Source organism: Canis aureus, chromosome 22, assembly GCF_053574225.1.
Source record: "Canis aureus isolate CA01 chromosome 22, VMU_Caureus_v.1.0, whole genome shotgun sequence".
In the NCBI taxonomy this organism is placed as follows: domain Eukaryota; kingdom Metazoa; phylum Chordata; class Mammalia; order Carnivora; family Canidae; genus Canis; species Canis aureus.
In genome coordinates, this window is record NC_135632.1 from 14,552,228 (window position 1) to 14,569,395 (window position 17,168).

General features: G+C 35.2%; 1 protein-coding gene across 3 annotated transcripts in view; it reads left to right on the plus strand.

The window, feature by feature from the left end:
- The window catches only part of XRN1 (5'-3' exoribonuclease 1), a 106,501-nt gene that overhangs the window by 72,770 nt on the left and 16,563 nt on the right, over positions 1–17,168 (plus strand). For all 3 annotated transcript variants that reach the window (XM_077864875.1, XM_077864876.1, XM_077864877.1), the window contains 7 exons: positions 2,596–2,652; positions 2,789–2,921; positions 5,040–5,109; positions 6,408–6,615; positions 8,002–8,097; positions 12,518–12,626; positions 16,186–16,247. In XM_077864875.1, coding sequence (XP_077721001.1) covers positions 2,596–2,652; positions 2,789–2,921; positions 5,040–5,109; positions 6,408–6,615; positions 8,002–8,097; positions 12,518–12,626; positions 16,186–16,247 — 735 coding nt within the window. The remainder of the gene's footprint in view (positions 1–2,595; positions 2,653–2,788; positions 2,922–5,039; positions 5,110–6,407; positions 6,616–8,001; positions 8,098–12,517; positions 12,627–16,185; positions 16,248–17,168) is intronic.

A 17,168-nucleotide genomic window follows, 5' to 3' on the forward strand; every position in this document is an offset into this window, starting at 1 on the left:
AAAGAAAGAAACCTGCATTTCATTTTTTTTAACCTTCATTTCTTTTTTTCAACCTAGAATAAAATCCATTTGTACAGCATTGTTTTTGAAACGAGTTTTCCACTTAATAAAGGTTTATTACTCTAAGGCACCAAATTTTACTTTGATGCTTGAGATTCTCCATTTCTAACAAGCTCCCACATGATTGTGAATAGTCAGACCCCAGAACTTTTCATTTAGTAGCTGTGGATTGGAGCCTATTTTGAAAATTCATCAGTTTATTAATTTCCCTAATGAATCAGGTTTGACTGCCATGTCCTGTAATCAGTGCTATAATGTAGTAATACCTAGAGACATATTAAAGCATATGGGTTATTTTTTTCATATGCAATACTCCAGGCAGAGGTTTGGGGTCTGCTTTTTATAATTGTTTTATGTTTATTTTTTTCTCCTTCCTGCTGTTTTCAGGGGGTACCAGTTGTACCATATTAGTCCTAGTCTGCTGTGGGCTGGAAGCATGGACATCCTGTCAGTACTTCCTTCACTATTCATTCTATTTACAATTGCAATCTCTCTCCATACTGTGGTCCCCCTTACCTGCTTTATTTTTCTCTATGCCTTTTACCATCAAACATACTATATATTTTCCTTATTTTGTTTCTTGTATGTCTCCCTGAATAAAGGAACAGATCGCTATTTTATCCTCAGCACCTAGATCAGTACAAGGCACATAAATGGCACTCAGTAAGGATTTGTTGAAAGAATAAATGAAATGTCTTCGTAATAAAAGATAATAGGGTCTGTTTAAAGTTTTGAGCATTTTACAATATATAATACATGAATTCTATAGTATGTGGTCTCTGTAGCTTGTAGCTGTTTAATGCCCTTTTATACTTATTTCTGTAAGGTATGTTCTAAAGATAGGTGGCTGCCAAATAAGTAAACTGTTGCCATTTTTCCTAGTTGATAAGAATTCACTTAAAAAATATTTAATGTGAATAATAGTTATGGATAGCAAAGGATATAAACTATTCTCATGTTTTTATTAGGTAGAGCAGGTATTGTTATTTCTATTTTACAGTAGAAGGAGGCTGATGCTTAAGTTGAGTGTGAGTTCACAAAATTAACAAGAAGTAAACTTGGGACACAACTCTTCTTCCTGCATTTGTTAGATGATCAAAAAATTCAGGCATCAAAGCCAATTTCACAATAGATTCCAAAATCCAGGGCTTTGTTAAATCAGTGCCACCTTAATTTTTATAAGTTGCCAATAGACCGACTGATCTATTGTCATAGATCAGTACTTTATATATTTTTTTCCTTTAATATAAATCTTCATTGACTATAACATAAAATTCTTTTTAGAGTAAAAAAGCATTTGAACAAAATAGCATTTACATAAATTTCAAACAGATCAATCTAATCTTTTGTTAGGAGTAAGGTTACTTTGGGGAAAGTAGTAACTGGGAGGGAATACAGGAGTTCTTATGTTGTGCTTAGTAATCTTCTCTTTCCTGAACTCGGTATGGTTATACATAGATAAGCTCACACTATAAAAATTAATTGAGTGTATGCATACAATTTTGTATTTTTCTATGCCTTATATACTTGAACAAAAAAACTTACCTTTAAAAACATTTTAAAGGGTACCTGGGTGGCTCAGTCAGTTACGCATCTGCCTTCAGCTCAGGTCATGATCTTGGGGTCCTGGGATTGAGCCTCATGTTGGGCTGTCCATTCAGCAGAGAGTCTTCTCCCTCTCTCTCTGCCTCTCCTCTCTGCTATGCTCTCTCTCTCTCTCTCCCTCAAATAAACAAAATCTTTTTAAAAAATTTAAGATTTTAAATTTATTAATGAAAAAAATATTTTTTTAAAGATTTATTCATAAGAGACACAGAGAGAGAGAGAGGCAGAGATATAGGCAGAGGGAAAAGCAGGCTCCCCACAAGGAGCCCGATGTGGGACTCAATTCCAGATCCCTGGATCATGCCCTGAGCCGAAGGCAGATGCCCAGTCGCTGAGCCACCCAGGCATCCCCCCAAAAAATGATTTTTAATTTATTTATTCATGAGAGACACAGAAAGAGAGGCAGAGACATAGGCAGAGGGAGAAGCAGGCTTTACACAGGGAGAGCCTGCTTGTTCCCAGGACCCTGGGATCACGACCTGAGCCAAAGGCAGATGCTCAACCCCTGAGCCACCCAAGTCCCCCCCCGCCAAAAAAAAATTTTTTTTAAGTAAGAATTTATTATTCTGGGCAGCCCAGTTGGCTCAGCAGTTTAGCGACACCTTCAGCCCAGGGCCTGATCCTGGAGACCCGAGATAGAGTCTCACATTGGGCTCCCTACCTGGAGCCTGCCTCTCCCTCTGCCTGTGCCTCTGCCTCTCTCTCTCTCATGAATAAATAAGTAAAATTTAAAAAAAAGAATTTATTATTCCTCCCTGCTACATCTGAAGAACTTCAAATATTCTTTAAATTACTCATTTCATTTGGTTTTTAAAAATGAATAAGAATGATGGCCAACTGAATAATAATAATTTTATATTTTAATGTAAATCCAAATAATAATTTTATAATTTAATGTTTTTAAATATTTAAAATTTTTTCTTTCTTCAGCAAAGAAAGAATAATAAGAAGGTACGAGTAACAGTGAAGCCCCATTTGCTGTACAGAGTAAGTTTCCTATCAAAGAATTAAAAGTTGTTGTTTTTACTTTAAAAGTATAGAAGGAACAAAATGATTTTGTTAGAGTAATAGAATAATTATTTCAAATTAGAGTTAATAATAATTAAAGCTTTCTTCTCTTCAGCCTTTAGAACAGCAACATGGAGTCATTCCTGATCGAGATGCAGAATTTCGTCTCTTTGACCGTGTGGTAAATGTGAGGGAGAACTTTTCAGTTCCAGTTGGCCTTCGGGGCACCATCATAGGAATTAAAGGGGGTAATATCTCAGTACTTGGCATGTCTTCAACTGCATCTGTAATTACAATGTAAAACACAAATTTCTGTGTCTTAATTCTTAAGCAGAGAGCAACAATGTACATATAGTTAACACTACTGTACTATACACTTAAAAATGATTAAGGTGGTAAATTTTTTGTCATTTATTTTTTATTAAAAAAAAAAAAGAAAAGGATGAGAGAATGGAGGAAAAAGGAAAGAAGCAACTAAGGATCTAAATGTGCCTCACAGGAATGAGCATGAGCAGCTTTACAGTATAGATTACAAAAAAAGTCAGTCCAGCATGAAGCAGCAAATCAGGTGTCAAGGTGTTGGCAGTCCTGTTCTCTCATGTCTCAAGCACTCAACCTTGGTCTGATTGTCTGGACTAGGAATGGTAAGGGCCAGATGGGTATAGTGAAACAACCCTCCTAATGCTGTCTGCTCAACCCCCTGCATCACCTGCTCAAATACTGAGCTTATTGGATTCTATTCTAGTTAAGTTGTCTTAACAAGGCCTTAGGACTCTGATAACATAGAAGTTTCCTTTCTTCTGACAGTTCCTATCAGTAATAGAGACTGCTTGGAATCTTGTCTTGAGAGGATTTTAAAGCTGTGTATCTATGTTGAGTGGGAAAGAGCTCTGTCATTGATTAACCATGTCCATTAACCATGGACGGGAAATAAAAAGGGAAATTTTTCATTACTGCCCTCAGCTGAGACCTCATTTCCACAGTCAATTTTGCTAAAGGGAGAAAACAATCCTTTTACCTTTTGTAGTATTAATAATCTTTTGAGGAAGTGCCCCTCCCTCAGGGAATAGGAACCTAGGTGAGCTTTAAACCTTCAGAGGAGAAACTGCCTCTCGCTGAGCCTTACTTTTTTGAGTTTAGATTTCTGGTAAAAGTATCAGATTGAAAGGTACAGCTGGGGCCGCCTGGGTGGCTGAGTCAGTTGAGCATCTGCCTTCAGCTCAGGTCATAAACTCAGGGTCCTGGGATCAAGTCCTGCTTTGGGCTCCTGCTCAACAAGGAGCTTGCTTCTCCCTCTCCTTCTGCCTGCCACTCTGTCTACTTGTGCGCGCTCTCTCTCTCTCTCTCTCTGTGTCAAATAAACAAAATCTTAAAAAAAAAAAAAAATGAATGAATGAATGAAGGAAGGAAGGAAGGAAAGGTACAGCTGGATGTTAGGGAATGGATGAGCTCTGCAGGCCTGGTTTCAGCTGGGCAGTGAAAGACTAGGGATAGGGGACAGAAGATATTTCTCCACTCCTAACCCGGGCTAGGATATTATCAAATATTGTGCTAGGGTTCTTCAGAGAAGCAGAATCAATAAAGTGGAAAAGAGGTGGGGGAAAGGTGGAGAGAAATTGGGGCAGGGGCCGGTAAGCAATGAAGAGAGGGAAGGGAAGAAGAGAAGGAGAAAAGGAAGGGAGTAGGGTCGGTCAATTCTGAAGTAATGCAATAGACTGTATTATTAATTTGGGCTTAGAATTAAAATATAGCTAATTATGTCACTTTACCTTGGTGTTTTGGATTAACTTAATTTTGCGAGATATATATCATCAGCCTTTCTGCCAAATTTTGTTCTTCTTTATTCCTAAGTTTATTGCACTGTCTTTCTCATGTGTCTCATATCTCAGTTATGATATCCCTAATCTAGCAAGTCATCTCAGTCAGAACCTTGGAGTTATCTTTGGCATCTCCATCCTTTTTATCTAGACAGGTCTTACCAATTCTAACTGATAATTTTTCCATTCTCTCCATTCTATTCTCTTTATTAAGTAAACTGCCATATTTTTAAATCTTCATTGTCAAATTTTATCTAGTTTACACAAGGCCTTCTAAACTTTGAACTCCAAAGGTTACCTCTCTTATTAAGTCTTTTATTATGAATAATTTCCAACATAGACTAAAGCAGAGGCAAAATACAATTAATTCCATCCAATTTAAAATATTATTTACTTTAAATAATACCAGTAAGAGTCTGTGAGTTTATCTACTTTTCACTTACTGTATTCCCCTACACTATTTTCTGATAGTTGTAATGGCTCTTACAATTCAAAAACTTAAATGGTGATTTTTCATCATGTGATTTTTAAATCTTTCTTATTTAACAGCTAATAGAGAGGCTGATGTACTGTTTGAAGTATTATTTGATGAAGAATTTCCTGGAGGCTTAACAATAAGGTTTGTATTTCCTGGTGATAATTACATTTTGTAAATATATCTCCGTGGCCAGTGACTTTACATTACTTTTTTATTTGCCCGCAATTTGAATTCTTATTATATGCAAGACAATACACATACTATTAGGGATGTATCTGAGTAAGACAAACATGCTTTCTAGTCTCATCGAGCTTTCATTTCAGTGGGGAAGATAATTGTGTAACTGAAAATATTATTTAAAATGTGAGAAGTGCTGAGGAGGAGTTCAGGTTTCTAAAAGAGTATGACTTATCTTGAGAATTCTAGAAAGGTTTCCTTGACAAGTGATATTTAAGATGGGACTTGAAAGACTGAGTAATAGTTAAGTAGAGAAAGAAGGAAGAAGAATGACAAATGGTCAGGAAGAGGAAATAGTGTGCAACAAAGGATTTATTCATTCATTCATTCAAAAAAAGAATGATAATATGTCTAAACTTCAACAACTATGGAAGATTAGAGTAACAGATAAAAGCAAGGACTGTGGGTCACCTGGGTGACTCAGCAGTTGAGTGTGTCTGCCTTTGGCTCAGGGCGTGATCCTGGAGTCCCAGAATCGAGTTCCCCATCAGGCTCTCTGCAGGGAGCCTGCTTCTCCCTTTGCCTGTGTCTCTGCCTCTCTCTGGATGTCTCTCATGAATAAATGAATAAAATCTTTAAAAAAAAAAAAAAAAAAAAAGCAAGGACCATACTGTGCAGGTGCTTATAAGCCAACTTTGAAGACATATTAGGGATTTTGGTATCTTAATCTTTGTCCTTAAAGCAATGTCATCAAAATCAGACATGTAACATGATCAGATTTATATTTTAGTGGGATTATGGGTACATGGCCATACTCACGTGGTTTGAGGAAACAGGAAATTGAGCTGACCCTTGAGGAGTTTGACCATGAAAGAGGTTAGCAGGTTTAAAGCAAGAGGATTGGATTTTTTGTTTTTAACTTAGAGAGATTTATTTATTTTGGAGCTGCACTGATAGAAAAGTTAAAGTTACAGGAAAAAGGATTATGCTAGAGTAAATGATGCCTGGAATGAGTTCTGTCACGTAACCTTTGTGCTACTTTGAATAGGTAGCTAAAAGGCTTCTGAGGGGTCTATTCTGAAACTTTTCAGAAATGTATCATCTTATAAATGGAGATTTTTCTATGATTTCAAGTTCCTCTACTGAATTTAAAAGTAATGTTTACTAATTCAGACTATGGACTATCTACCAAAAAATAATGAGTCTTCTTCTCCCTAACACATTTAGTATTATTTCCCTCTGAAATAACTGTTTACTTTTAGGTGCTCACCTGGTAGAGGTTATCGACTGCCAACATGTGCCTTGGTGAATCTTACTCATGGGAGTCGCTCTGAAACTGGAAATCAGAAGTTGACAGCCATTGTGAAACCACAACCAGCTGTGAATCACTATGGCTCAAATTCATCAATTTCATCTGGTCATTTGGGAGGCCTGAACCATTCCCCCCAGTCACTTTTTGTTCCTACTCAAGTAAGGCTCCTAGTCTTTCATTTCTTTCTGCCCCCTTAAAATCTCAGGCACTTTGTAAGTAAAACCTAATTTGACTTAGTTTTTAAAATATTTTTGATTCAAGTCAACTTCAGATTTGTTTTAAGTTAATAGGCTAGCAAAGGATGTTGTTGGGGCACCTAGGTGACTCAGTCGGTTAAGTGCCTACCTTCGGCTTAGGTCATGATCCCAGGGTTCTGGGATTGAGCTCCATGTCAGGATCCCTGCTCAAGCAAGGAGTCTACTTCTCCCTCTCTGCCTATTCCCTGGCTCATGCTGTCTCTCAAATAAATAAATAGAATCTTAAAAAAAAAAAAAAAAAAAAAGCTACTGATAGCATCCTACATCTCTTTTCATATATTTACTTTTCAAACTAACATTTACATTTTTTTCTTGTATAACTCAAACGTATTCTATCTGTATGAAATGGCATGAATTTGAAAGGTTAAAAGGGAGAGAATTACATTTATCAAAAACCATTCTCAATTCCTATCCATGCAACTCATGGGTGATTTCCTCTATTTTATCTTTCTGGGAACAAAAATTGTGACATTTAACCTTGTTTAACTCCATTTCACCAAATCTTTTTTTTTTTTTTTTTTTTTAAGATTTTACTTATTTATTCATGAGAGACACAGAGAGAGAGGCAGAGACATAGGCTGAAGGAGAGACAGGCTCCATGAAGGGAGCCCGATGTGGGACTTGACCCCAAGACCCTGAGATCACAACGTGAGCCAAAGGCAGAGAGATGCTCAACCACTGAGCCAACCGGGCACCCTTCCGTGTCGCCAAATCTTAACCACATTTTAATTCAAGTAATACATGTTCATTATAGACTAATTAGAAAACACAGAGATAATAGCAAAGGAGATAGAAGTAAAAATCAAGTTTCATAGGTTATCACTATTAAATTTTGGTGCATATTTTTTCAGTTTTAATCTGCACAAAATAAATTCCTCATAAGTATTGGCTGATTTTTTAATGTTAGATTACTTTTGGGTAATATTTTAAAGGTTTTAAAAATAAAATCGTTAGATGGTAGCTTGAATGAGATAATTTGTCTGTACTAGAAGACTAAAAACTCTGTTGGTGGGGATATTGATTTAGTATAATCTTCCAAAGCATTTGTCCTGCTTTAAATACTTTTCAATAAAACCATTCAAAATCAACTACATATGATGAAAACCATTTTCATTCCAATAGAATATTTTTATGATGACTATTCTGAGCTCCAGGAAAAGAAGAACTGAAATTTCCAATAATGGAAGTTAATATCCTACCTAATGCTAAATAACTTAAATGATAATTTTTTTTTATCTTTATTTTTTCACACTTCAGTTTTTTAAGAAATTTTTTGTGCTTTGCCAGGTACCTACTAAAGATGATGATGAATTTTGCAACATTTGGCAGTCCTTACAGGGATCTGGAAAGGTTCAACACTTTCAACCAACTCTACAAGAGAAGGTTGGTATACCTTGTTGGATGGACACTTAGTTTAAAAAAACAAAATTTACATTTCTTTTGTGGGTATGCAATGATTAGTTTTTTCCTAAAATCTCATAAAATAGAAATAAGTTTTAATCATGAATTTTCATAATTCTCATCAGCCATATATAAAATTTTTTGGACTCATGAGAGGGAATATAGATAATTTTTCTTTTATAAATCAATTTTGGATTTTATTTCAGTTGTTTGCAAAATCATAATAACTATATCTTAAATTCAACAAAGGCCTTAATGCACTTGTTAACTTATTCATTTCCACTTGAATGTGGAGCTTTATGCTAGCAGTTGGTTGTCTTAAATATGAATGAGCAAATTCATATTCCTTGATAGAGATTAAGAAGGGAAAAGAAATTCTCCTAAAGTAGTAGACTCAGATTTAAAAAAAAAAAAAAAAAGGAAAAAGTAAGGAATAAATTCCTACAATATTTTTTTGCTAGTTACTATCTTCTCAGCTTAGGTCAAGAAGGAATGTTCTCACAAGTTTATAAATCAGTAGCCTGCACCATGAAGGCCTCATTTATTCTAATGTCCTCCAGTGATGGTGGCATTTTCAGATTGAAGAGGAGTCAGTAACAAAGGAAATGATGGTAAAATAAACATAAAAAGTGAGAATGACAAAATACATAGGTCTCCTCTGCCAATGTTCTAAGTTTTGCTTAGATCATCCATAAATCTTTTCTACCCAAATGTAGTCCAAATCCAGATTTTCAAACTCTCTCTTCCTCTCTAATATATTTGATACTGCTAACCATTCATTCTTTAGAAATACTTCGTTATCATTCATTTATTTCATTAATTCAGTCAGCATGCATTTATTGAGTTCTTATCATGTGCATTGTTCTATGTGATGAGAATCTAGCTATAAACAAAATAAAAATTCTGGCCCCCAAACAAGTCGTATTCTAGGGAGGAAAAGACAATAAACAATAAGTAAATTGCATGACATATTAGATGGTAATACAAAAGCTTGAGAAAAATTTCAGAGAAGGAAGATAGGGAACATTGGCAGGAGAGGGAGGAAAAGTTTTGTAGTTTTAAATAAAATGATCAGGTAACATTTGAGTAAAGATTTGAATGAAATGAGGAGTAGAGTATGTAGAAATCTGAAGGGAGAGTATTCCAGACTAATTCAAAGACCATTTTGGCAAAGCCAATTCCAGGTATACTCAAGGAAGAGAAAGAAGACCATTTATGGTTTTGAATCAATAGGCTGAGTTGTAGGAACTGTAATTAGATACCATGCAGGACTTTCTGGGTCATTATAAGGACATCATTTTTTACTCCGTGAGATTAGGAATAACGAAGGACTTGGAGCAACAGATTGACATGATGTGATTTATATTTTAATAGAGTCATTCTATCTGCTATGTTAAGAATAGAATGTAGAGGAGCCAGGATAGAAACAGATTAGTTAGGAGACTACTGGAATCATCCAGATAGAGTTGATAATTGACTTAGACCAGAACAGTAAGAACCTAGAGAAGTGATCAAATTCTAGGCATATTTGGAAGAAATTGCCATCTAATTATGTATTGGATATGGGGTTAAAAGAGAAAAAAGTGTATTAAAGAGTGTGATTGTTAAGGGTCTTAGTAACTAAAATGATAGAGTGGCTGTTACCTGAAAAGGGAAAGATTGCAAGTCAAGGGTTTGTGGAGGAAGATCTGGAGTTCAATTTTGGTCATAGAAAGGTTGAGATATATATTAAACATCTAAGTGGAGATACAGAGTTAGAAATTTCAGTAGAGATGTAGAGTTAGACATTGATTCTGATGGTAATGGAGGATGTCCAAACCAGAGAGAGAAATTTGGGCATGTATGTGTGTATCTATAAAGAGTCAAAAAGATTAGGTGAACCTGACAAACAAGACTGAGAAGGAATGACCATTTTACAGGAAGAAACCCAATAAAGCATGGTGTTCTAGATGCCAAGTGAAGAATGGATGTCAAGGAGAGTAATCAACTGTGTCAAATGCTGGCAGTGGATCAGTTAAAATGAAAACTGAAAATCAATTATAGAGTTTTGCACCTGAGATCATTGGGAATTTTGACAAGAGCAGTTTCAAATAGAGTAATAAGAGTGAAGGAAGAGTTTGTTTAATAAGAGAGAAGGGGAGGGGCGCCTGGGTGTTTCAGCGGTTGAGTGTCTCCCAGGGCATGATCCTGGGGTTGGGATCGAGTCCCACATCGGGTTCCACATCGGGTTCCTTGCTTGTTTCTCCCTCTGTGTCTCTGCCTCTGTGTGTGTGTGTGTGTGTGTGTCTATCATGAATAAATAAATATAATCTTTTAAAAAAATAAGAGAGAAGGGGAGAAGAAAAAATGGAAGTAGCAAATATAGGCAATTCCTTCAAGGAGTTACACTCTAAAAGGAAACATTACCCTTGACTCCCCTCTTGCCTTTTGCTTTTTATTCAACTTCTTTCTTAACTTATTTTTCCAACTGTTCAGAGGCACTGTTCCCAAAAACCAAACAACAGGTTTTTTCTCCCCCTTTTATTTTATTGTTTGGTGATGCTGTCTCTTACTTCACTGCTAGTTACCACTTAATCTCTTGTGACCCATACCTCTCAATCAGGATCTAAGCCAGTATCTCTAACTTTCTAGAAGACAGGTATAGATGGACACCACACCATCACCTCAACTGCAAGATGTATCAGAATTGACCTCACCTAAAGCTTCTTCTCTTACCCTTATTTTTAACACTACCATTTCCCCAAGCATATATTCTGAAAAGCATGGAATAAAACTTTTTTCCTTTTTTTTTTTTTTTTTTTTTTTGCAGTGAGATTCTAAGTCTTTATATCTTGCCAGTTCCCACAACTGGACCTTCGATTGTCATCCTAAACCCAGATTAACCTCCTATCTGTGCTTCCTGCTTCTTATCTCTGCTTTTTAGTCCTTCTTACATAGATAGTACTACTTGATGTATCTTTCCTAATGATCTTTCTTGGAGATCCTTTCAGCTATGTTGGCCCAGTGGCATAATTGAGCAAAATTAATAAGAGTTCCTGGGTTTGAACTCAGTTTATTGCCTGAGGCACTGTGGTGTGATAAATCTGGTACTGGACTCAGAATCAAGAAATTAGATTTGGTGACTCAAATTGAGCAACTCTAATTTCCTTGGGCCTTAGATGACCTCTTTTCCAGCCGTAAAAGAATGTTTTTCAAATATAGAATATATGGGGCAGTACTAGTGAAATTCAGCCTCAACTGAAACTAGTATCTAGGCCTTCTATAATCTAACTCTAGTAATTCTTATATAAAGTATGTCCAACTCTTTAGTAAAATGGTCTGTTCTAGTAAGATTGGTCTCTTTACTTTCCCTTCTTCCCACGAGTAGATAATTCCTGTTTCTGGTTATGTGTTCTTACTATTCCTTCCACTTTCCTCTCTATCAAAATGCCCCCTTGATCTCCAGCAAGGTCTGCTAGTTATTTTACCACCTATTTCCTTGAGATAAACTCAATACTTGATACTATACTTCCTCAGGATCTTCTGCATGCTGCTTCTGTTATTGGGTTCTGTTTCATTATTTATATCAGCTAAACACTGTCATGTTGTATTTCCTATTACATTCCAAGAATTATGAGCCACCACATACATCACTTAAAACTGTGAAGCATTTGTTAATAAGCAACCTAATATTCATCTGATGAGCAAATTCTAGATAACATGATTTTTAAAAACGTATTCAAGCTCTGGAAAAGGCAAAACTATGGAGACAGTAAAGAAATCAGTGGTTGCCCAGGGGTTAGGAGGAAAGGATCAATAGGCAGAGCACAAAAGATTTAAAGGCATTGACAATAATTTGTATGATACTGTAATGGCTCATGCATGTAATTATACATTGTCTGAACTCATAGAATGTATAACACCAAGAGTGAACCCAACATAAACTATGGACTTTGAGTAATAATGATGTGTCAGTGTTGGTTCATTATTGTAATAAATGTACCAGTCTGGTGGAGAATGTTGATACTGGAGAATGCTGTACATGTGCAGAAACAGAAGGGATATGAAATATCTCTGTATCTTTCAATTTTGTTGTAAATCTAAAACTGCTCTAAAAAAAGTCTTTTTTTTTTTAAATGTAAGCTTTTATTGGCAAAATACGACAATGTGAGTAGTAAATAGCTTTATGTAGACATCAAATAGAAGAACCCAAAAAAACTATACCCAAAACTAGAATATTTTCTAATTAAACTTCTGGCATACTTTTTCTCTGATATGGTACTGTGAAATGGGTTTTAGAGTTGAGCTCAAATGTCAGTTCTCTTGTTATTTAGTTCTACAGCCAAATACTTTATCACCTTGAAGAAAATAGTGATAATATTAAGAGTTTAAATAAATCATTTATAAGAATTTTAACTTTCAGGTTGCAGTTCTACCTCAAGAAATAAGTCAAGTAACTCAACATCATAAATCTGGCTTTACTGACAACAGTGTTAAATGTCAGCAAAGAAAACATGAGCCTCACAGAAAATGTAAGTTTAAAGTTAAAAATATATTTATGATTCTAACTGCTTCCTTTTTTATTAATTATAAGTTTTATTGAGTTATAATTCACATGGCATAAAATTCATTTTTTGTAGTATTTAATTAGTGATTTTTTTTTTGTTTTTTTTCACAAAGTTGTACAACCTATTCCATTTTCTAGATTTAGATCATTTTCATCACTCCAAAAAGAAACACCATACCTATTAGCAGTCATTCCTCCAGTCCCTGGCAACTATTAATTTACTTTCTATGGACATTTCATATAATCATAAAATTCATGACTTTTTGTGACTGGCTTCTTTCACTTTGCATAATGAACACAAGGTTCATCCATGTTGTAGTCATAGCATGTATCAATACTTCATTCCTTTTTTTTTTTTCAGTCCTTTTTATGGCTGAATAATAGTACATTGTATAAATACTACATTTTGTCTATCCATTCATCTATTGATGGATGTTTGGATTGTTTCCACTTTGGGGCTATAATGAATAATGCTGCTATGAATATCCATGTAGAAGTTTTTGTGTGAACATACATCTACAATTCTCTTGAGTATACATCCAATTGAGTAGAATTACTTAGTCATATGTTAACTCTGTTTAACTCTTTGTGGAACTACCAAACTGTTTTCCAACTGGTGTTTCCCACCAGCAATATATGAGAATCCAGTTTCTCCACATCTTCCATAATACTTGCTGCTGCCCATATTTTTTATTACAGCAGGCCTAGTAGGTATAAAGTTAAATCTCTTTGTGGTTTTCATTTGTGATTCATTAATGACTAAAGACATTGGGCATCTTTTGATGTGCCTGTTGACAGTTTGTGTATCTTTGGAGAAATGCTTATTCAAGTCCTGTGCTCATTTTAAAATTAAATTATTTTTCTTTGCATCCTTGAGTTATGTGAGTCCTTTACATCTTCTATGCACTACATGCATATTGAGATATTTGATTTGCAAATAAGTGCTCTTGCTTTTTGGGTTGTCTTTTTAACTTTATAGTGTCCTTGAAACAAGTTTTTAATTTTGATCAATTCTAATTTATCTTTTCTACTTCCTCTTTAGTCACTTGTGCTTTGGATGTCATAGCCAAGAAACAATTGCATAATCTAAGGTCACAAAGATTTATACCTGTCTTTTCTTCTAAGAGATTTGTAGTTTGGGGTCTTATATTTATTTAGATCTTTTTCTATTTCTAAGCATTTGTATATGGTATGAAGTAGGGATCCATATTCATTCTTTTACATGTGGATATCCAGTTGTTTCAGCACCCTTTGCTGAAAGTCTGTTCTTTTCGCATTGAATTTTCTTGGCACCCCATTGAATTTTTCTTGGCACCCTTGTTCTAAATCAATTGACTATAGATGTATGGGTTTATTTCTGACTTCTCAATTCTATTCCATGGATCTATATGCCATCTATATGCAAAGAACACACTATCTTAATTTATTATAGCTTTGTTATAAATTTTGAAATTTGGAACTTTGAGTCCTCCAGCTTTGTTTTTCTTTTTCAACATTGTTTTGTCTGTTCTGATCTCTTGCATTCTATATGAATTATAGGATCACCCTCCCTATTTCTGTGAAAATGGCAGCTGGATTTCTATAGAGATTGCATTGAATCTGTAGATCATTTTGGAGAGTATTGTCATCTTAACAGTATTATCTTCCTATCCATGAATGTCTTTCCATTTATTTAAGTCTTCTTTAATTTCCTTCAATGATGTCTTTTTTTTTAAGATTTTATTTATTTATTCATGAGAGACACAGAGAGATAGAGAGGCAGGGACACAGGCAGAGGGAGAAGCAGGCTCCATGCAGGGAGCCTGATACGGGACTCGATCCTGGGACACCAGGATCACACCCTGAGCCGAAGGCAGACGCTCAACTGCTGAGCCACCCAGGCATCCCTCCTTCAGTGATGTCTTGTAGTTTTCAGTATACAAGCCTTACATCTTTTTAAAAATGTATTCCTAGTATTATATTGTTTTTAATGCTATTTATTATCAGTGGAACTGTTTTTTTCTTTTTTTTAAATATTTTATTTATTGAAAGAAAGAGTAGAGGGAAGTGCTGAGGGGAGGAAGAGGGAGAGAATCTCCAGCAGACTCTGCACTGAGTGCAGAGCCCAATGTGGGGCTTAATCCCACGACCCTGAGATCATGACCTGAGTCAAAAGCAAAAGTTGGATGCTCAAGCCACCCAGGTGTCCCAAGAATGGCCTTTTAAAATATTTTTCTAAAAAGCTATTTTCAAAAAAATTTGCGATTTTATAACCTTGATTCAGGTTGATAATTGCTAAACTACTTTTTGTACCAGTACCTAACTTATTTTTGTTTTGTTTTGTTTTTTTTACATTTTAACTATAGATTAATGTCCCTATAAATCTCATAAATACAACTTAAATATTTTATGTTTAACTGAAATATGGTGTGATTTTTCTTCAAATCATTATTTACATGAATATATATAAACTACATTATCTGGAATTCCAGTTAGCTTTGTTGTGTGTGTCTCAACAAAGGCTTCATGTCAGTACACATTAACTTGCTTTTTTTTTTCCTCTTTTTTGCAAAAGATTATTTCTTTCCCTTCCTTTTCTTCCTTACCTCCCTTACCTCCCCCTCCTCTCCCCTTTTATTCCCCTCTCCTATTCCCTGTCTTCCTATATTTGTTCATGTCTTCCCTTCTCTCTTCATCCCATCCCTCCTCCCTGCTGCTTTTCTCACCTTCTCTTTCCTCCTTCCTTCTTCCTTTTTTCCTTTCTACCTTCCTCCTTTTTTTTTTAAGATTTTATTTATTTATTTGACAGAAAGAGCACAAGCAGGGGGAATGGGAGGAGAAGCAGATTCCCTGCTGAGCAAGGATCCACATTTGAGGCTCAATCTCAGGACCCAAGGATCATGGCCTGAGCTAAAGACAGACATTTAACCAACTGAGCCACCCAGGCACCCCTCTTCCTTCTTCTTCTAATTTATCCTTTTCGTTTTTCCTACCATTTTCTCAATGTCCCCTTAACAAGAATACTAAAATAGCTTCTTAGTTTTTCTCTTACACTCCTTCTATCTATTCAGTAAGCCACTGCCATATTTTAATCTCTGTAAAGCACAATTCTGATCAGATCACTACTTGCTCAAAACCTTTCTGTGATCAGTTGCTGATTGCCTACCAGATTAGCTCCATTATGTTCCTTGACCTCCAGCAGAACTATTCTATTTAAGAGTTCCATAAATACATTCCTTGTTTTGTGCCTCCATTTCTTTTCTCCTGTTATTTCCTTTGCCTAGAATGCTTAGCCTCCTACTCTGCCTTTTGCAAGCTTACATACCTTGAGACTCAGTTACATGTCACCTTTCCTTTTCCTGTATTATTGTTATCTGTATCTCTTCTCCCACTCATCTACATTATAATTTTTCAAAATGAAGGCCTTTTTCTTCTTACAATTCTGTAAGTTTTCAACACAGTCTTGCTGTAGCAAATATTTGGTAAATTTAACTGTTTGTAGCAGTATTTTTCACTTACCATAATTCCTATTTTCTTGTTTCTAGTTAAAGAAGAGTGTAAGAGTCCTAAAACTGAGACTCGGTTACAAAAAATATCAAATAAGCAGGTAAGCTTTCTTAAATCAAATTTCTAGTAGCCAACTTTTGTTAGTAGGTCTGTGGCATCTGAATTTTACAGCCCAAATCCATAAGGTGTATGACAAGAAGGTTACTAAAATATATAACTACCTCTGACACTTAAATGAGAGGTTACACAATTAGAGTCAGGATTTGGGACTAGAAATGTTCGTATATATGTGTATGTGTATGTATATATACAAACACATATATATATTTAATAGTTGGGTGGCCTTGAGAAATTCATTATACCTCTCACGGCCTCAACTATCTTCATCTTTAAAATGGAGTAAAGAGGCACCTGGGTGGCTCAGTAGGTTAAGCATCTGTCTGTCTTTGTCAGAGGTCGTGATGCCAGGGTCCTGGGATCTAGCCCCACATCAGCCTTCCTGCTCAGTGGGGAGCCTACTTCTCCTTCTCTCTCTGTCTGACGCTCCCCCTGCTTGTGCTCTATCAAATGAATAAATACAATATTTAAAAATAAGTAAAATAAATTGGAGTAAAAATAGGTTACTTGTCTCACTCCATATATGTAGTCATATACATATGTACCTACATACATACAAACATACCTACATACATGAATGTATGTATAAAATACGTGGAAATATGTGTATGTATTCAGCGAATCAATTTAGAATCAACCTACCAAAGTTAATGGTTAATTCTATGGAGTAGCTTGATGGGAGGAAGCTGAAATCATTTATGTTTTATTTTGTATAGCCTCTGATGATTGGTAAGGAAAATATACACATTTTATAATCAAAGAATAACAAATTTTTACTCTAAAAACATTCAACATGTATACTTATGGTATATGTATTGTATGCATACTATATTTTAATATGAAGTTTTAAAAAATTAGATCTTTTATAAGTTAGTAATGTATCAAATTTATAAAAGACATATTA